Raw genomic sequence first — 22,130 nt, 5'->3', positions numbered from 1 at the left:
ATCTGTATTTATGGCAGCTCTGCCTGGAAGGGGGATCGCGGGATTTCCGGTCTTCTCGCGAAAAATATTTGTAGAGTAAAGTCGGTATGTTTAGTGTTAAAATCAATCCCTTTTATGTTTGCTACCTTTAAACTAAGGTGCTAGTGCTTTAGAATAAGAACTAGCTTTCGGCTATTAGATACCGGTGTAACATAATGAAACAAGATCCAAGTATTTCAAAATAATATTTCATGTAAATTTTTCTTTTCGCTTTTTACAGGTTTCATAGAAAACTTAAGAGATATTCCCGTGAAAAGTAAAAGAAACGATTCTAGTGTATACTTTAATTTTTTAGAATTTTCAATTCAGTTCCAAAAGAAATAGAAGGGTGATAAAAACCTATAATTTCAAATGAATATTAGAGCTCGAACGTTATATAGAATACGAAAAGAAAACTTCCGAGATTTAAATCGAGGTGTGAGTTTTATAAAAATTAATATAAATTTCAAGTTCAGGGCGGGATCAAATTTAACATAATATAAAAATTCGGGTTCGAATCGGGTTTTGGTTTAGCCGAAAAAAAAAATTCGGGTTCAAGTCGGGTTCGGGCTTAGCGAAAAAAATAAATCCGAGTTCGGGTCGGGTTCGGGTTTGACTTAAAATAAAATTTCGGGTTCGGGTCGGGCTCGGGTTTGACAGAAAATAAAAATTCGGGTTCGGGTCGGGTCCGGGTTTGACAGCAAAAAAATTTTCGGGCTCGGGTCGGGTTCGGGCATGGAAAATATGAAACCCGACCATCTCTAATCAGCAGCAGTGATGTTTTCAATGGGTTGAGTGCATCACTTGATATTTAGTACACTATTATCGAACTTTTCCTCACTTAACAGCTACAAACACACACAGTGGGAAACATTGGGATGGGCTTTGACACCCTAGAATACAGGCTAAGAAACACTGAGAAATACTGGGACACTATGGGACACCCAGGAACGAGCCGAAATACATTGTTACACACTATTGTTACCCATTGGGATACCATAAAATACACTGGGATACACTGAAATATTCTGGAATGCAGGAAAACAAAGACAGTGGGACGCATTGATATTCTCTGGGACACACTGTGATACATTAAATCTTACGATTAGGTATGGTTCAACCAAGTTTTCGCTGTTTTGATAATATAAATGCAATTAATTAGCACAAAATTAGATAATTTCACAGAGTCAAGAGCATATGACGCATAAACTAGATCACTATAATGAATCGAAGCGGTTCATCTGACATATGTCTATGCTTGTTTCATGCTGGTGTGGAGATTTCGAAACACTGGGTGATGCAGAAACCCGGACACTTGGACGCACTGGGTAACACTGGGTCACATACTGGGATAGACTGGGACACAGGACAATGAAACACACAGGGTCATATTGAGACACGCTGAAACAAATTGAGATAAACTGAGACACAAGAATCCAGGTACTGGAACACACTGAAGTCACTGGTACACATTAGAATGCACTGCGATACACTGAGACATATTGGGACATACTAAAACCCTTTGAGACACAATGGAATATGCTGAAATATAGCAGCATCGAGACACTGGGACACACTAAGACCAATTGGGACACACTAAAATACATTGTAATGCAGAATCCAAGACCTTAAGAAACAGGAACCCTGAGACTTAACTACACTGGCACATATGAGGTTGCATTTAGATTCACTGAGACCCACTGAACGCACTAGGCCACGTATTATGACGTATGGAGTGTCCCAAAAAGTATCGGCGCACCCAGTTTATAGTAGTAAAAATAAAATAAAAATGTAAAAATAAACAAATGATGTGCTTCCGTTAATCGTGTGGAGGACAAACCGGCAGCAAATTTAGAATTTTTACTTTCTGATCTAAAACTAACAATCTAACAAAATTTGTGTTAAATCCGTAACATTCCGTTTTACACTTGCAATAACTTGGGAACGGCCGAGGTTAACAAAAAAGTTTATATGACAAACCCCCGTTATGCACTGGAGCACACTGGGACGTACGTACTGGAATACACTGAAATACACTACAATGCGTTGGAACACAGGAACCGCGACACTAAACCAAAGGTATTCAGAAATTGGGACATACTGGCACACACTGAGATGTAGCGGGACACTGGACATTTTGGGACACACTGGAATGTACTAGGACACAGGAATTTAAGCACACCGGTATATATTGACACACAGCGGGACACACTACAGCACACCGGGACTCATTGGAACATAATATAATATACCGAACATAGTAATACGCATACTGGGATGCATTGGTACATAGTAAGATGCACTGACGCACACTGGGAATGGGACACGCTGATACACACTGCGATCCATTAGGACACCCTTTAGTATACTGAAACACAAGAACATATAGTCACTGGGACACATTGTTGTACACTAACTTACACTGGAATGTACTAGAATGAAGCAAAAGCAAAGCAAAGTCTAGGTGCTACATTCCGTTATTGAAACTCAACCTTCTGTTTTTTTATAAGACAAACTTCGCAGCCAGCTGTTAGAGTACAGAACAATTGCAGGGCTAGTGCTACGAGCCTATTAACTCTAATAGCCTTTCCATGTCGAGACTTGAACATACGACGTCTGACTTTTTAGACCAGTTTCGCACCTCGAAGCCAACTGGGAAGCCTGGATGTACTAGAACACAGGATCACAAAGACATTGAGGATACTATGGAACACACTAGAATTCGCTGGCTCTAGCAGGAACTGCTTGAGATTCACTAAGACTTACTGGGACACACTCGAATATGTTGGAGCACAATGAAACATACTGTGACACACTGGAATAGTCTGGCACACCCAGAGAAATACTGGAATATTCACACTGGGGCACGTAAGAACGCACCAGAATACATTGAGATTGATTGGAAAGCGGGAACCTAGCGACGGAGAAAACCCTGCCTTATATTGAAAAATGCTGGAACACACTGAGACATGCTGCGGCACGATGGAACACTTTGGGACACAGGAACTTAGACACTCGTGCTCACTGACACATACTAGATTCTGGATTGCACTGAGAAACGTTGGGGTACAACAGAATACGCTGAGTTATACTAGAGCACAAGCGCAGTGAGACACTGGGACACAATATAAAACATTGAAATACACTAGGACTCTCTGGCACTGGGACACAATGGAAGTCACTGGGACACTTTGGGATACTTTGGAACGCGCTAGGATACACTAGAGAACAAGTTATTTACAATGATACATACTGGGACACACTGAGACCAACTGGGATACATTGGGATACAGGAACTCAGACATTAGGATAGCCTGATAACTACTGGAATGATTTGGGACGCGCTAGAATACATTAAAAAGTAAGATACGATCACAAATACACACTGGATTACATTGGGACACACTGAGATACACAAGGACGCATTGGAACAAAGAAATCCAGACACTAGGACACAGGAATTCATCCAGTAGAATACTCTGGCACAAACTAAGATTTACTGGGACACTCTAGAACACACTACGGGACTCAGGAACGTATCGAAAATCACTGGAATATACTGGGACACAGGAACTCAGACTCACTGGTACATATTGAGATACACTAAAGCAGTGCGAATACTGCGGGCCGCAAAAATCTATGGCCATTCCTGTGCACAACAAAATGAAAAATATGCGACGGCAAAAACCATTTTCTAGGAATCCTCACAAGATTTAAACCGGAAAGCATTCAGATCCACAACATGCACGAGGAATTACGATTAAATTGAGACATAGGGGTCTGTCATGCGGGCCGCATGATTCAAGTTGAAAGGCCACATGCGGCCAGTGGGCCGCAGTTTGGCCATCACTGCACTAAAGGGTGTCCCACATCAAATTGCACCACGGAAGAAACGCTGTAGAAAATTACCCAATGGGTATTTTCTCTTGACAATTTCAGTAGAAGTAGTTTAGAGTGTATTGTTTACACCCTATTTTTATCGCGGTCAATTTCTCGAAAATTGGGAAAAATGGCGTCACCCAAAAAGCAACGCCGCGAATTTATTTTGCGCAAGCACCTGGAAAATCCGCAACTCTCTCATCATGAACGATCAGGCTTACGTAAAAGCGGACTCCCGGCAGCTTCCGGGTCTACTGTACTTCACGGCCCAGCACAAGTTTGATGTTCCGAAGGCAGTAAGGATGCTGAAACTTTCATAGTTTGCCAAGAAATACATGATTTGACCAAGAAATACATCTTGTGGCAAACGGAGTGCGCCGTTCGTGACTACCGGGATTGTTAACGGGCAGATCTACCTCAAGAAGTATCCACAGAAGCATCTGCTTCCTCTGTCGAAGCAACACGAGAGCCCTACGATCTTCTGGCCGGATCTACCTTCGTACCAATATCCAAAGGCTGTATTCGAGTGGTTCGAAGCCAACGGAGTCACTTTCGTACCAAAGGACATGAACGCCTCCAACGTACCGCAACTAAGGTCCCTCGAAAAATACTGGGCTATTATGAAGCAGGCACTACGGAAGCATCCCAAGGAGGTCCAGGCTGAGGAAGACATGAAGAAAAAGTGGATTTCCGTACAGATGGAGCTGCAGCTAGGTTGTACAAAACTTTTTGAGTGGAGTTAAACGTAAGGTGAGAGCATACAGCTATGGTATTGAAGTTGAATGAAACAAATATGCCAAAAGCTTACTAATGGGTTTTATTTTGTTATCTGAAAGTATGAAAAGGATCGGTCAATTAGATAATTTTCTACAGCGTTTCTTCCGTGGTGCAATTTGATGTGGGACACCCTTTAGGAAACACTGGAGCACACTGCACCACACTGCGACACATTGGGGCATACTGGAATATACTGGAATGTAGGAACTCAGACGCTCAGGCACGTTGAGAAACATTGGAATGCAACGAGTAACGTTGGGATAAAGAGGCGAACCAGCCGCAGGCTGAAAACCTCTCAAATATAGAATGAAAAAAAACGTTGGGATACAATAGGTATACTGCAATATATTGGAACACAAGCACAGGAAAACATTGGGACACACAGGGACACAATTCAACACATTAGAACGCATTAGGACTCCCTGGGATAAACTGGAATAGAGGAGCACAGAGAAACTCTGACAAATTGGCACACTGGCACACATTGGAAGCCATTGGGATACAGCAGGGACGGATACACTATAAAACAAAATATAATCACAGTTACGCACTAGAATGCACAGGGACGCACTGAAGCCTATTGGGACACACTGGGACACACTGAGATACACAAGGATACATTGGAACAAAGAAATTCAGATACTAGGACACAGGAACTCAGGCCTTAGGATACTCTGGCACAAACTACAATGCTCTGGGATACTTTAGGATACACTACGGGACACGGGGACGTATCGATAGGAATTCAGACTCACTGGTACATATTGAGATACACTAGGACACACTGGAGCACTCTGCACCACACTGCGACACATTGGGACATACTGGAATATATTGGGACACAAGAATTCAATCATCGAGACACACTGACAAACACTGGAATGCACTGGGGCTCATTGGGATATACAGGAATACATGAGTACAGACACCGGGACAGTCTGGGACACCTCGTGACGATTTGGGCACATTAAACAAAGTGTAGAAGAATATAGGAATTCAGACACTCGATCGCATTGACAAATATTGGAATGTACTGAGTTACCTTGGGGTACAATAGGATATATTGAAATATACTGGAACAGAAGCACAGAGAAACACTGGAACACAAAGGGAAACAACTTAACACATTGGAATGCACTAGAACTCCGTGACATAAACTGGAATAGAGGAGCACAGAGAAACTCTGACACACTGGCACACATTGGAACCCACTGGGATACATTGGAACGGGCAATGATACACTAAAAAACAAGATATGATCATAAATACGCACTGAAAAACACTGAGATATACTGAGGCTCACTAGGACACACCGATATACACTAGGATATCTTGGAACAAAGAAATCCACATACTATGACACAGAAATTCAGACATTAGACACTCTGCCACATACTGATTCAGACACTCTGCCACATACTGATATGTACTAGGATACTCTCGGATACACTACGGGACACTGGAACAGAAAACAAAAAATATACTGAATTATACTGGTACACAGGTGTGCAGACAAACTGGTGCATATAGGATACACTGGGGCACAATGGGATACATTGGGGCATACTGGAACATACTGGAACGCAGGACCTCGGGCTCACTAACACACAATGAAATGCACTGAGTAGCGTTGGGATACCATAGGATATACTGGAACACAAGCGAAGAGAGACACAAGGATATAGTAGGACACATTGGGACACATGGGACACAATTTAATACATTGGAATACAATAGCATTCCCTGACATCAACTGCAATATAGAAGTATAAAGAAATTAAGACAAACTGACACACTGGGACGCATTGGAAGTAGTACTAGTATACTCTCTAGAATGAGGATACACTGATGCACAGTAGAATGCAACGGGACACACTGAGATACACTTCGATGCTCTGGGACATACTGCGGGATACTGTGGTATGTTGGAAAACACTGCAAGACAGGAATATAGACACACTGGTACATATTAAGATAAACTAGTATGTATTGGGGTGTTCTGCACCACACTGGGACACATTGGGACAAACTGAAATATATTAGGACACAGGCATTCAGCCATCGGGGTACACTGACACACACCGGAATACTCTGAGACACATTGCGATACACTAGGATACTCTGGGACATACTGAAACACAAGAGCACACACCGAACAAAGAAGCACAGGAATACTGGCATACACATTCAATTGGCACGATAAAAAACAATGAATGTTGGATACTTTTCGGGACAAGGCATAAAAATTCGGGACTGTCCCGCAAAATTCGGCCAGTCTGATCAGCCTAAAGTCTAATAAATATATTCTTAAAATGTTAATCTAAAGAAATAATCAATAAAAAAATCAGAGGGGTTGTGTACAAGACACGACCGCATATATAGGTGACGCAGGACTACGTAAGTCTCTTTGTAGTGATAGTAGCATGTATTCATGTTTGTAATCATTCGATTCTTCATGTATACATGCTATATGCGTTGTATGTAACATTTATCAAAGTAGTAACATTGCATACGTTCAATTCTCAAAAGACTGTGCATTTGAAAACAATTTAACAATATCAAGAACACAAACTATTGCTTTCCTGATACCTTACTGAAATTAAAGATCTGCTGTTTAAAGAAACTGCTTTTGAAATTGGCAGAATCGATGATGACTAATTTCACCTTCATACAGTGTTGTATTATAACCGAACACTACAGCTGAAGCACATTTTTCCAACACAGATATCAAATTCGCCGAGGTTTAATCGTCTCGCAGTAAAGAATTTGCGATCTGTTGGGACAACGAACTTGTGTCATTTTTTCTGGCACACTTCCCTAACACAGACATCAAAATGGACTAGGTTTAATCGCGTTCGTAAGAAATCTGTTGGCACGAGGGGGCTATGTCACTCTTTCTGGCGTACTTCCCAAGCAAGGACATCAAAAAGGTCTAGGTTTAACCGCGGTGTTAAGAAATCTTGTTGAAACGAGGGAACTTGGTCACTTGTTTTGGCTTACTTCCCAAGCACAGATATCCAAGCGTAATGTAGCTAGTCATTGGAAGTGATCATCTGGGTGTTCGTCGAGTAGTGGATGTACTGCATGTATCGACGAATTGTTGGTTTCGTTTATATCGATGTATTGTGTTCAAATATTGTGCAGTAAAAGTGATCTCCCAATGCGCGTAGGCATAGTGGAAATTTTTAATTTTTTTCTTTTCCTTTCCACATATGGCCGTTTGATATGAGTGTGTTGAGTGATTGTATGCGTAGGTCTACTTGCATGCTGGATGACCACTATGAGCGAGAGAAGAAGAGAAAGGTAACCATCTAAAATAGCTGTAAAATGGCAGCTTTCGCGGTGGTTTTTAGAGCAGAGCGCCTCCGTCAAAGCCAGAAGCCGCCATTCCGCGCCTACCTGCATTCCACTTTAAAGCGTTGAAACGAAAGAGCGCGGCACTGACAGCTAAGACGGCGCTAAATAGCGGAGTGGTGAGGAAGTATATTTATGTATTGGTAACTGGCATAGCAAGGCGGGTTAGTGTTGCCAGTATCGTTGACACATTCCATACAGGTATTTATTCTAATAATAATATTTAATAACCATATTGGATCAGCGGTACTGGTGAGCAGAATATCCATATCAAATTTACCTTCAATCACATGTATTTTTTTATATTATTGAAAATTACCAAATTACCAAATACATGCAAAATACTGATAATATCGGTACAAACGAGAACATAATAACATCTGCATACTGCAACAACAAGCCAGACGAAAACCGGCAAGGGATTTCCGGTTTTTTTTTGTTTTTTTTGTAGATTAGTGCTAGCTCAAGTGGAGAGGCGAGGACAGGAAGGATGAGAGGACTATTGCGGAGTTTCCACCTATTTAGAGTCCCACGCGAAAATTATTAGCGTGGTTATTTTCTGCGTTTACCACGCATGTTTGCAATTTAGTAATTTGAACTATCAGTTTTTCGTTATTGCCTCCCCACTGCACCCCTCCTTGCTTGACAAGCATATTTTCAATATTTTTAGTAAGTACAGGATAATTACTATTAAAAAAAGATTTTGCGCGGGACTCGTTAAATTACTGCCAGGTGCAATACAAAACGGGGAATTACTTAACGGGATGTAGGTAAAACTCAAACATGAAGGTATGACATAGAACTTTTACCAGAATATTATCATAACCTTACTATATATTATATTATAATTGTTATCATTGTTATGAACAGCATAATTGTGGAAGACTGGATGATGGAGTGGATTGCCAACCGGAGTCCTTAAGGTCTGAAACAGTTATGCCAAGTTCTTCTTCTCACAAACAAGCCATCACGTGGGTTAAAGCTGGTGCAGCGAAATTGATTATTACATGGAAGGATCCTAATGTTGGAAGGAAAATCTTAAAACCCCGGAATGCGCACAAGTGTCTCTGCTTGTGGGTCCGCCAAACCCCTTTTGGTCCTTCTATAACAGCATTAGTGTGATATTCATTTGATAATCAAATTTGGATCTACTGTAAGTCTACCCACATACACTGGCAAGTCCTTGAAATGATGGTGGATTTCCCTCTTACTACTACTACTACTACTACTTCCCAAGCACAGATATCCAATTGGTATAGGTTTAGATCATCGCAAAGAATCTTTCAACCAATCACGAAGCGAGAATTCTGGTAAAACATAGGTTTATTATTTTCAATTTTTCAATAGTTCAACATCAAGAATCCATACTTTCATTTGGGTCAATTCTTAGAAGATTTTCCGATCGATTGGTGTAAAAATATTGAAAATCGATAGGAAAACCGTTGAGCTATTAGCGCTCAAAACCTTTCATTTTTCGTGACGCTTGCATTTTTCGATTTTTTGGAATGACACTCTATCTCAAAACTTGCCGTAAGACGTAGTCCTACGTCAAAATTGATTTTTTAGAGAAGAACGACTAACAGCTTAAAATAAATTGCAATGTTAAGATAACTGATGAAAGTGAACTGAAACATAATTGAAGAGGGGATCTGAAAAAATTTGTCATAGACCATTTTACGAACTAACAACACTGCTGATATTAATATTGCTTTCCCTTGGTGTCATCTGTGGATTGTCAAAGTACCAACACGGGAAAGCGCAATATCAATATCAGCACGTTACCTTGTCGCTTGTCATATAAAATGGTCGATTGTAGAAATACTAAAACATGGTCACATAGTCAGCAAAAGACCGGGCAAAAATACAACAAATTGTGTCAAATAAAAAACATCAGTTGTATAAATTATTTCGGTCCATTTTCAAGAAATGCTTCGATGTGGCAACGCTTCTACTGATAAATAATGTAGGAAGAAATGGTGTGGATGTTTCAAAGATGGTGTTTTCAGTATTGAAGACAAGCTCTGAATAAGCAAAACAGGTTCAAAGACAAAAAATTGATGGTCTGATGAAAATTTGATTCAAACTCCAAAGGAACTTGCATTGGAGGTGACATAATGAGCAATTTCTGTAAATTTGCCGTCGATGGGAATAAGTCAAAAAACTGGGGATGACCAGTAGATATTATACGACAATCTGGGATGGAAAAATGCTACGCTATGTATGATCAATCATTGTCATCGACCACAACATCAATATCAAAGCCAAAAATTCAAAGGTGATAACGAAATAGTGTAAGGAAAAGAATTATGAGCTGCGATTAGTTCCATTACGGACGATCGGTACAGGCTATAATAGATTCGTTTGAGCAGTGGATTGTGGGGTTATAAAAATTACATAATACAAAAGTCAGAGTTAAGACAAAAACACAACGTTGACCGAGCCAGAATATGCAATAAGACATCATGAAATTATTTTGTTGCATGACAATCCTCGGCCTCGAAAAACTTTTGAAATTCTACTCCTGAACGCTCAAGGAGGAATTTTTGCCACACCCACCGAATATTGGTTCTTCTACCAGCGATGAACAATACTTTAATTAATCTGCTGATTCGTTCTGATACGGAAATAAATAAGTTTTTAACCTTGGAAAAAGCAGATTGAATAAACCGAGCCCTTAAATGGCTTCACTCCCAAAGGTTTTGCTGTCTAATTTTTCTAATAAATTGACAAAAGAATTAAATTCCACTCTCAATATAAAATTTTAAAAATTTTAGTGAAAATACAGCTGTAATGAAATCAACCAAACAATGCTTCGAGAATAAAATTCCCAAGTTTATAATCAGTATTAAGTATAAATTCCACTGAAGTGAACCGCCAACGTGCCATCGATCATAATGAAACAAAGTTTTGCTGACCGCATGAAAAATCTTCCATCTTTGCTACGGTAAAATCTTTAAACTTTCCCGTTTCAAACAGAGAACAGGCTTGAAACTACCGGAAAGGAAGTTAAAGGAAAGTTCTGAAGCTTATCGATTAGCCTAGTAAAGTCGCCCTTTTCTCTCTCTTATTGCATCGTAACATTCGATACCTTCGACCCTTCAAAACTTTACCTTACCTTTACTTAACCTTTGACCGTCATCAATGTCCAAAAAATGGAACTAGGCTTCAAACACGTTTGGTGCTGCTCTGCTATGGGAACTACACACATGATTTGAAAGCGTGCGGTTTTAACATTTTAACATTTGACATTTCAATACAAAGTTAAATGGTAGTTTAAACCGAGCAGGGCGCTTCGAACCATTTGAAGAATTTTATTCTAAAACTTTGCAAAAGATTTTTCTTTACCAGTTTACAACAGCACTTATACAGTCCCTGCTTAAGAGCGGATTTTAGGTACTTTATTTAATTATCATACTTTGCCTCTACTACGCACCGCACTCGGGACGATTTCATCAGCAAAAAGTTTTTATTAACATGATAACCACAATTTAAATTACCTGCGTATTATCCTGTTCATTTTTGCGATTTGCGTTCCGGTTCCGCCGGAAAAGTCTCTTCCACTTTCCGAGAGCAAGTTAAGAAATAATTTCTTTTTCCATTGGCTGCTGAATTTGACATGAAAACTTTATTGAGATTGCTTGAAATAATTGTCCCCTCCAGAATGGAGACGGGACATGTTACCTAAATTGGGTCTCTTATTGTGGGTATAAAACAAAACTTTAACTTTGAACTATAAAAAACATATATTGGGTACATGCTCGGAGGCACAGAAAATAGAAGTGATTCAATTTCATAGCATTTTTATTATGTTTTATTACAAGCGATAAATTTTTTACAACTAATTCAAAAAAGGTCACCCCAACTGAAACCCGAACTGACGTCAACACTAAATGAAAACACAGTTGAAGAAAGATTCATTTAGTGAGCAATATATTTTCGGTGGCGTACAAGTGATACTCACAAAAAAGCTTAATTATGCAAAAGTATCATCCAATCTCTCAGATGCTGGTCTACGATAGCTGGCTGGCTGGCTGACTGAGGTTGGCAACCGCAAAATTGCGATGCTTCACTGTTTGCCAATTAATATTATCCCTTTGAATTTGATTGTTGAAATTTAATTTCTATCTACCCGTTGTTTTAACGAAAGAAAAAGTAGAGCGGTGATTTGTTACAAATGTACATTTACACCATTTACTTCGCAGTTACTGGCATGTGCACAGTTGAATGATTGTCAACTATTTTTTTGTGCCATCAAGACTTGCTCTTTCAATGCACATGCATCAAATGTATTCAGTCACCTGAACAGGATTAAGTTTTTCTCTTTTTTTATTTTCAATCTCAACCGCAATCAGTGATGTTCGTTACGATTCTGGTGCCCTTTGGTACGTACTCCGTCCGGGTTGTCGTAACACATTGAACCGGAAAATTTGTTGTCGATCGTAAAGCTGTTGTGCTCCGTTTCGATATTAAATTCTCCATTGTATGTATTCTCTGCTTGTCCTCTGTGTACATTGACTCAGAAAATTATCTATCAGACTATTTACATGGCTTCAACCGACCGATTTACCGCAAAAGCACAAAAAGATGACGGCAGGCAGAAACATTAATTGGAAATTGTTTGTTGCCAGATAATAATCATGAAATTTTTTGCTCTATCTTTCCAGCGAACGAATTATACAACATAAAACTTAGTCAAAATGTTTAAAAATCACCTAGCGATGATTGGCATGAATGAAACGCCAAACAAGAAGGCCAGATTTTGGCAATCATACATCAGATCCCTTAAAGGTAAGTGTTCCAACAAACTCCAATTCAGTTAGTAAACCAATTTTAGAGTTTTCAGTTTCTTTTCTCACTCTTATTTCTGTTTTAATTTGTTTTCTTTTTGTATAAATTTATTATTATGCCAGTTTTATTAATCTGATTTATAAACAACGGTTAGATTATGGGATATGTGCTAAAACAGGAACACATTCTTACGCTAATTTGACTACCCGAACCATCAATTCCCAACAGCCTCCCGTATGTGCCTCTGTTTCTGACAGTTTTCCGCAAACGTGGTCATGGATAACACGGTAACACGGTAGTGGTAACATTCGAAGTTGTTTCACCTTCGTTTTCACGTTTCGTTTTCTGGAGTCCGTAGTTACAGGAAGCAAGATCTGGCCAAAATAGCACAAAGCAACTGCCTGTTAAAACAGGCAACAACCGTTTTACCAAACCGTTCTTTGAAAAAAAAATCTTGTTTGGCAGTGTCAATTCACTGCCGTTATCGGTAGTATTGAGCAGGGGTCGCTCATACCGTCCATGTATGTAGTCGTCTCCTGTCATCTCGATTTTGGGCCACTCGCCCTTTGTTCCAGATGCGGGTGTGAAGTTGTTTGATTTTGATTGCGTCATGATCCGACATCCTTACGATGTGATCTATTCAAGCAGAGAATCTGTAGCTCGTGAGTCATACGCTTCTGCCCCTCTCCGCTTTCAGTGCGTACTCGGCGTAATTCCGTCCACAGCACCTTCCGCTCAAACATGCCACGGAGAGTGTCGCATGTCCTTCATAAATAGCGTCACAGCTCCAAATCTTTAAAAAACTACCGGTCTAAAGAGGGATCTATATCGATGTCAGCTTCGTACGGTGATGTATGTTTCTATATCGTAGCGTTTTGTGAAGAGCAAAGAACACCCGACTTCCAGCTTGAATGCGCCGCTGGGTTTTCTGCCTAGTGTTGTTATCCCCGATCCCAAATACACAAATTCGTCTACCACTTCTAGTTCGTCACCGTCAATAATTACCATCCGAGAAAGGCGTGCGTTCGTCTCCTTTGAGTCTCTACACTCTACCTTGCATGTATGTGGACATCGATGCCCAATCCTTCATGCCTTCGCTTGCCGTCCGGCGTAGATTTCCTCTGCCGTCATGAAGTTCCTGGTTTAAAAATCGAAGTCATCTGCGAAGCCTAAGAGTTCGCTAACTTTGCTAAAAATCTTGCACACTGTGTTCGTGCATTATCTTCCAAATTTTGTTCCGTAGTGGAGCAGTTCCACGTGAAATAGGTAGGGCTTTTTCTAATTCCCGTCTTAATAAGTAAAGCCGTTCTAATTTTCATCATTTGTTGGATGGATTTAATTAATACTCCAAAAGTTCTAGTGCTGATTTGACTAAAACACACTTACCTTCCGATCCGTGAACTTTGAAATCACTGAAAAGCGACTATTAAAGCATATTATTGAAATTACGCAACTGACTTTATTTCTAAAATTCGTCGTACCGTTTTAAAATCCGTCCATCAAAATTTTTCATCGTCCGAACTAAAAATCACAACAATGTTCACGAAGCTAACGCGCATGTATTTGTGTAGGACGGCATGACAAATATTATTCTACAAAATTTCTGCAAGTCAGGCAAGTTTTCCTGGCTGTAGAATAACGACAATGCCTTGCGTGAGTTATTCTCATTTATGAATGACGAAAATTAAAACGATTAGTCGCCATTGTCTTCTTCGTCGCACGAAAAAACGTAGGAAATTTGGCTGGTAGGACTTCTTTAATGATAAAAAGCATTTAAATAGATCTCAGCTCACTTTGATTGATCGCGTATGATAGACAACTAACTAAAATATTAGGGAATAACTTGTTTTGCATTGTGTGTCATAAAAATGCTGATATTTTTAATAATTTGTGTTGGATAGGACGGGAATAGGCAATTACGACGATGCAACATACCCTAAATGACAAAATTTGATTCTTTCTGATTTAGGTAAAACTTTACAAAGTGTTTGATAGGAGGAAACATGCACCTTCCACAGTTTTTGGCGCCATTTTGATTCAAGACTCATTTTTAAAAAGGGCGTATTTATTTTCACGTGTATTACGTTTGAAAGATTGTATCTCGAAAACTATCGATTTTACAAAAATTATGTCTAAGCAAAAGTTGTAGAAAATTGATTTCTGAACATGAAAAAAATGTGCATTGAAAAAAAAAGTTTAACAAATTTTTCAAGAATTTGAAAATAATGCTTAAAATCAAGATATCAAAAATATGCCATTTTTGAAAATTTTTAATTTTTTTTTGGTAAAAATAGAAGTAATTTGTAAGCTTTTAAAAGTTATCCTGAAATGGAGAAACTTTCATGGTCGGACTTCGTAGAACAACGACTTTCATGATTTTTTTCAAACTTGGGATTTTTCAAGTAATATATGAATTTGTGATACAAATTACAATTTTTTGTCATTTACAAGCAAATTGGTCATAATTATTTTTCTAAATGCAGCCGTTTTCGAGATATTCGGAGAAAACGCTAGATTTATTTTAATTTTTTTTATGTTAAACACGTCTTTTTCATAAGTTACTCCAGTTGCTAAGCTGTTTCTATAAAATTTCTAATAATTACATTTGATTTCCTACAACTTATCTAAATCCACCTCATTGATTCAACCTTTCGCATTTGAGTTGTGGGTATTTTAAAAACTGCATTCGAAAAAGCTGGACACACTGATTAGTTAGTTAGTAACTTTTTACCGCGTGACTGAACATAACAGAAATTTTGACTTAAAATAGTTGAACGTATGTTGTTTATATCGGTAGAGTTTCACCAAAATAGGTTAAGAGATACAGTGATATCTTTGGAACAAGAGAAAGCGCACAAAAATTGGGTAATTTCTTCGAAAATCCAAATGCTTCTCATCGACAGAGCAGTAAACAACTCGAAATCAAACATTCGACCGTATCCCAAGTAATCAGACGTTCAAGAAGATTCAAACTACCAAGCATAAGGATGGTAGCGACAGAAAACGTGCACCACGTATTCGAAAAAGCTGGACACGCTGATTAGTAACCATTTGGTGATAGTCCCATCTTGTGCAGACCTTGGGAAGATGTCCATTTTACCCTATTATCATTAAAAATCGTGGCAAATGCTAATTGAACAGTATAAAAACTTATTTGCCGCCCGTGAAATGAACTCGAAAAGCTTCCAAATGTTGTCAAAATATTAGAAGAATCAAATCCCATCCATTCCATACTGTGCGAAAAGCAATAATAATCCATTTTGCCCCGTTCACCCCCATATTCATAGTAAAACCTAAATAAAGCGATTAAAACTAACTCAAAGTCAAAAACAGTCTTCAGAAAAAATGTGTATTTTAACATATTGAATTACTGTGGTGAACAGTTGAAAGCAATAAATGCATTGGATGCAAAGTTATCGCGCAAAATTGATTTTTAAGTGTTCTTTTTGAACAAATCATTATATTTCGCTACTTACTAGAGATATATAGTATCTATTTTCAGCAAAGTTGCCCATTTTGGTGTGATTTACTATTTTTCTGAAGTAAAAAGAAATGTTTTGAACGTATTAAAAAACAAAAGTATGTATCATCCTAACAGACGAATTTATGGTCACTCTTATAGTTTAAGAAGATGCATTATATTTCATCGATAAACTTCTCTAAAGACACCATCGTTGAAAAATCACGCTTTTTTATGCTAAATAAACGTTATTTGCAGATTTAGGAGAGAATCGGACCAAATGGACAGTTTGTGAATTCCGCATGGTACGTAATCGATGACATTCAACTATCCTCACGTTTTTCAAATGAACTGGTGCTATTCGAGTTTATTCCCAGGCCTTTGAGTTAGTTTTAATCGCTTTATTTAGGTTTTACTACACTCAAAAAAATCGACACGTCGCATCCACGTGAAAAATCATGTTAAATTCTGTACAGCAACTTACGTGAACTTCATGTACTAGTTAATGGGAAAATTGTTAAAATTTACCGGGATTGCACGTAAACATGTTAGTATGAGTGCGAGTTACCAACAATTCACGTGAATGTTAAATGAAAAGTGTGATGGATGAGAATTACCTATGTTTTCACGTAAACTTGACGTGCTGATTTTTTTGAGTGTATGTATTTAGGGGTGAATTGGGTAAAACGGACTGTTCTTGCATTTCGCACAGTATGGAATGGGATGAATGGGATTTGATTTTTCTTATGTTTTGACATTTGGAAGTTAATTTCAATTAATTTCAGTTTGAGTTCATTTCACGGGTGGCAAACAAGTTTTTATACTGTTCAATTAGCTTTTGCCATGATTTTTGGGGATAATAGGGCAAAATGGACATCTTCCCAAGGTCTGCATAAAATGGGACTATCACAAATCGATTTTTTGCATTTTTAACGTAGGAAGAGACAAGCGGCTTCTAATTATTGGGATTACGAGCTTATTTTTGCCCATTGTGCGTGGGTAGCCAAATGAGCGCTCTTTTTTCTACCAACGGAGTGTAATACAAAATATAAATCTATACTTTGTTCAACAATATTGTAGATATTGTAGATCCTACTTTTTAGAATTTTGTTTCGTTGAGGCGCTTTAGTCAAATAACTATCCTGAGACCAGAGCAAAAAACTGAAAATGAAACCTGTCAACAGTCAATTGACTGTTTTGCAGTCATTCGTTGCTAAAGGAAAGGAAACTTGTTCGAAAATGTGTAGAATCACAGGTATGACTGAACTAAGTGCGACGGTACTGTGCATAGCGTTCGAACTCCACTACTCCAGCACAAAAGAAACGCTATGAAATTTAATGAACGGTAGGGCTGACTGCCGTTGCAAAAAGAATTGACAAAAACCCCGTTCTGAATGCGCAGAACCGACGAGAAGTTACCCGTTTTGCACCATTAACCCCTATTGTTTTATTGTTTCGGAAGAGTTATTTACAAACTCTCTCTCTAATTCAAAATTCTACGACAAGAAAATTTAAAAACGAGAAAATTTAACAAGTTAGGAAAAACATTAATGAAACCAAACCAAATATCTCAAACCAAATATATTTTGCTTGAAAATTCATTGAAATGCCTTTTATTTGGAATCGAAATCATGGTTCAAAAGTTATGAATCGCCACTTCTCTCACAAAGGGTGTCCCACATCAAATTGCATCACGGAAGAAATGCTGTAGAAAATTACCCATTGGGTATTTTCTCTTGAAAATTTGAGTAGAAGTAGTTTAGAGTGTATTGTTTACACTGTATTTTTATCGCGGTTAGTTTTTCGAACATTGGTAAAACAATTGTGTCATCCGAAAAGCAACGTCGCGAAGTTATTTTGCACAAGCACCAGGAAAATTCTTAACTCTCTCATCATGGATGATAAGACCAATGTCAAGGTGGACTTCCGGCTGCTTCCGGGGCTACTCCGCCTAGCACAAGTTTGATGTTCCGGAGGAAGTAAGGATGCAGAAACTTTCAAAGTTTGCTAAGAAATACATGATTTGGCAAGCGATCTGCCCATGTAGCAAACAGAGTGTGCCGTTCGTGACTACCGGAACTGTAAACGGGCGGATCTACTTCAAGGAGTGTCTACAGAAACGTCTGCTTCCTCTGTTGAAGCAACACGAGGGCCCTACGATCTTCTGGCCAGATCGTCGTAGCCTCGTGCCACTATGCAAAAGATGTCCTAGAGTGATACGAAGCCAACGGGGTTACTTTCGTACCCAAGGACAACCACCCCAACGCACCGGAACTAAGACCCTAACTAAGAGATGAAAAATACTGGCCTATTATGAAGCAGGCACTACGCAAGCATGCTAAGGTGGTCAAATCTGAGGAAGATATGAAGAAAACGCGTGAAAAAGATCGGTCATTTAGGTAATTTTCTACAGCGTTTCCTCCGTTATGCAATTTGATGTGGGACACCCTTTAGGTGGGGCGAATCAATACATACCAACACAAAATTGATCAAACTGTTTTATCGATTTATTATTTATTAATAAAGAATATTAGAGTTCATCCGAAAACGTTATGTATGCGAGACCATATTGCTATATTCCAGTATTTTTCAACCCTCAAACATATCAATTTATGCAATGTGTGAGTTATAGGAAGAAAGTTATTATCAATCGATTTTTATGCCGCAGGAAGCAACTGAAATGATTTTCCTAAAAATTGAGAATGACTAATTGACTATTCCTATTTAGTGAAAACAACTAGTTTGCAAAAATTGCACCAAGCTCCTGTCATTCACCAATACGCACGTGAAAATTTACTGCGCGTATGCTGCACAACTACGGACACTGCTGAATCGGGATCTATCGAATATTTTATTACGGTCGCTATAAACCAAATCGATCCGGTTGATCTGACAGTGAAATTTCAACATTTCTGCTCACGGATATATATTTTCAAGCAAGCAAAGCTGGCTGGACTATTTAGCTATTTAGCTTATGCTTTATAGCTTTGTAGAACAAAGCAAAAAGCCTCATTAAATTGGGGCGGAGCCTGTGAAGCAACGAAAAGCATAATCGGTTTTATCGCTGCTTTCAGCTGAGCTTATAACCTAATTCTTAAAGAGGCTTAAAGAGATTCGAAAGCGGTCATCAGAAAGTTCTAGGTTAGCTCGTAGTGTTATTAGTTGTTTTATGAAATTGATATGATAAAAAAAATCACTAGAGGTACGTACTGCAGTAATCCAGCAATAACAGAAAGTAGAAACAAAATTGATGCTCATTGGGAGCAGAGCAAAGAAGCTAAGCATTGCAAAAGAAAGAATTCTCTTTGCTTTGCGGTGGAGATAACAAACCGACAGAGAGAGCAAACAAACTATTTTTCTGCGCTTTACCGTAAAACGCTGAGAATTTACAATATTTTCAGAGTACTGCATAAGCATGATTTGACCGTCCGTCCGGTTGGTGTTGCGTGCATTTGGCCTCAGTCAGGCTTCATTGTAGTGTTAACTGCTATTGACAATATTATTGAACAAAGTATAATTTAATTTTTTGTGTTTAGGGGCGCCAAATAAGCGCTCCTTTTGCTACTCAACGGCCACGGGGTAGAAGCTCAATAGCGCCGTAAATAGAAACGATAAATTTTTTTTCAATAATATTGTAGATGATAGTTAGCTCTACAATTTCTCTTTACACTGCTTTTTCGAATTCTGTTTCGTTGAGGCACTGCAGTCAAATGATCATATATAAAGCAAAAAAAAACCCAAAATAAAGCCTGGCCTCAGTAAATTTATGGCAAGTGTCTATTGAGTCTATTAATTTCAGGGAGATGGATGCGGGAAGATGCGTAAATGTTCATCTGCATTCTAAACATGTATATTTAAGTTCCATGTTGCCTAAATATATTTTGCTGCACGTCTCGCATATATTACAAGTGCTTATTTCTTTTTTTCGATTTCAGGATCCGATGATATACGCGCACACGACACGCCATCCTGGCGGCACCGACCGATTCTGCTGTTCGACGAACCAGAGACTGCTGTCGGCCGCATCCACTCTCCCGGCTATCACTACTTACCGGTGCACCGGGAGACGTACGGTTACTCGCCTCGGCCAATCTACGACCATCACTATCCACGCTCACGACGGGCATGTAAGTGCTGTCTGCCTTTGCTTTTCTTTTCTCACTAGTCTTGGCTCCATTGGACCTGAGATAAATATTACCAACTAATGTATTTCTTTTTTTTTTTTGCTAATTTTTGTTTTTCTGATTACAGCAAGCGTTGGCAGATTGGCTGATGCCGAGAAAGCCTGGGCTGATCACCTGGAACGGATGAGGGATATTGATCGCAGGTAATACAGCATGCTAAGGACAAACTTACTCCATTAAACTGAAATTAAACTAAGTTAATCGAAGAGTTTAAATCGCATCTGTAAACTTTTCTTTTCTTTGCCTTTCAACAGATACCCATCGCGTTACGGATTATACCTGCGAGATAAGCCCAGCCAGGTTGTGTTTCCCCAGGAAGTCGAGTACGAACCAGACACAAAACCACACTTTTCACTACACTAGATAGTTGAACGTAGAATGACAGTCACTATATCAAATTATTAAAAAACAAAATAAAAAAATAAAAAAACAAAAAAATACACAAAAAATATGGTCCAGAATACATTACAGAGAACACTGAAACATACACACAACCATAAATACACAATCTTTTCCGCTATGGATAACGATGTTTTTATTAATGCTAAGAACCTGTTGATTGTAACATAATACTTTATACAACAAAAAAAAAGTTTTCTATTAATCAATCTATTGATCGTTCTGAATCAACGTAACACAAAATACGAGATGTAAAACAGTATGCTAGAATGGTATTATTGATGAAATTGTAATTATTTTAAAGCATCAAATGTCAAGAACAGAACAAATCAGCGAATCAAAAGTTAAAAACACGTTCGAAACCAGAACCGTGTACCAAGAGAAAAATAATCGAAAATTAAATCCGAGACGTAACCGCCGCCGCCAGAAGATGGCCCATGACCGTTGGAGAATTCATCCAATCTGACACCGGAAAGTTACACGACGGGAATCAAACACTGCTCCAGATCACTCATTCCGTGCTTGGCAAAAAAAATCACCTCCGGAGGAAACAAGGGAAAGTTTTTTCGAGAAAAACAACATCAAACGACGGAAAGACTGTGCGAACAAAAAAAGTCCTGCAGGTATCACGAACTAAATTTCCAATATCGAACAACATAAACACGAGCGCTCCAATACATAATAAGGGAATTTCACGTATCAGCTTTCCAGCTCGAGCTTTCCCGACACAGTCACAAGCCCCACGGGATGGGTGACCACGGACACGGATGCTTTGTTCTCACGCAAGACAGGCCATTTTATGTGCCATGCGCCATACCGGCGCACAGGAAGACAATCTTCCTAGAAGCGTAGATTAATGAATGTGGACGGTGTATGGGAGGAAGAAACTGGCAGCTGGCAGTTAATTCTCGTTACTAGCAGAAAAATAAGTCAGGAGAAAATTAACGCGAACACATATTGACAAGTTGGGTAATAAACGTTACTCATATTTCAAATCGTTTGTTCCTCTTTTTTTTGTACCTTGAAGTCACCGTCCAGGATGGGGCACAGAAGATGTCTTTGGTAGAGTTTACACAGGAACTTTCGTGTCTTGAACCTGTCACCTTATCGCGGTTGTAAGTGAGATTGTTTCCAGCATTTATAAATGCCAACCTAATGCCAAGTGGGGCGGGCAACTCGTTAATCCTTCTGCTGCAATTGGTTAGAAACTAAGTGGAAGGTGGAAGCGGAAATAATTCCTCCTATTGGACATAATTCAATCACCGAAATCG

The 22,130-nt window shown here is 38.9% G+C and overlaps 1 protein-coding gene across 2 annotated transcripts in view; it reads left to right on the top strand.

Moving 5' to 3' along the window:
* LOC128732863 (uncharacterized) overlaps nucleotides 1-21,823 on the top strand; it is a 39,430-nt gene extending 17,607 nt beyond the window's left edge. For both annotated transcript variants that reach the window (XM_053826283.1, XM_053826291.1), the window contains exons 2-5: nucleotides 12,693-12,816; nucleotides 20,212-20,403; nucleotides 20,528-20,603; nucleotides 20,715-21,823. In XM_053826283.1, the coding sequence (XP_053682258.1) occupies nucleotides 12,726-12,816; nucleotides 20,212-20,403; nucleotides 20,528-20,603; nucleotides 20,715-20,823 (468 nt within the window). In that variant the 5' untranslated portion in view covers nucleotides 12,693-12,725 and the 3' untranslated portion in view covers nucleotides 20,824-21,823. The remainder of the gene's footprint in view (nucleotides 1-12,692; nucleotides 12,817-20,211; nucleotides 20,404-20,527; nucleotides 20,604-20,714) is intronic.
* The last annotated feature ends 307 nt before the right edge of the window (nucleotides 21,824-22,130 follow it).

The sequence above is a fragment of the Sabethes cyaneus genome, chromosome 1 (genome assembly GCF_943734655.1).
Source record: "Sabethes cyaneus chromosome 1, idSabCyanKW18_F2, whole genome shotgun sequence".
NCBI lineage: Eukaryota > Metazoa > Arthropoda > Insecta > Diptera > Culicidae > Sabethes > Sabethes cyaneus.
The sequence above is the reverse complement of the archived record's forward strand: the minus strand, read 5'-3'. Positions and strand labels throughout refer to the sequence as shown.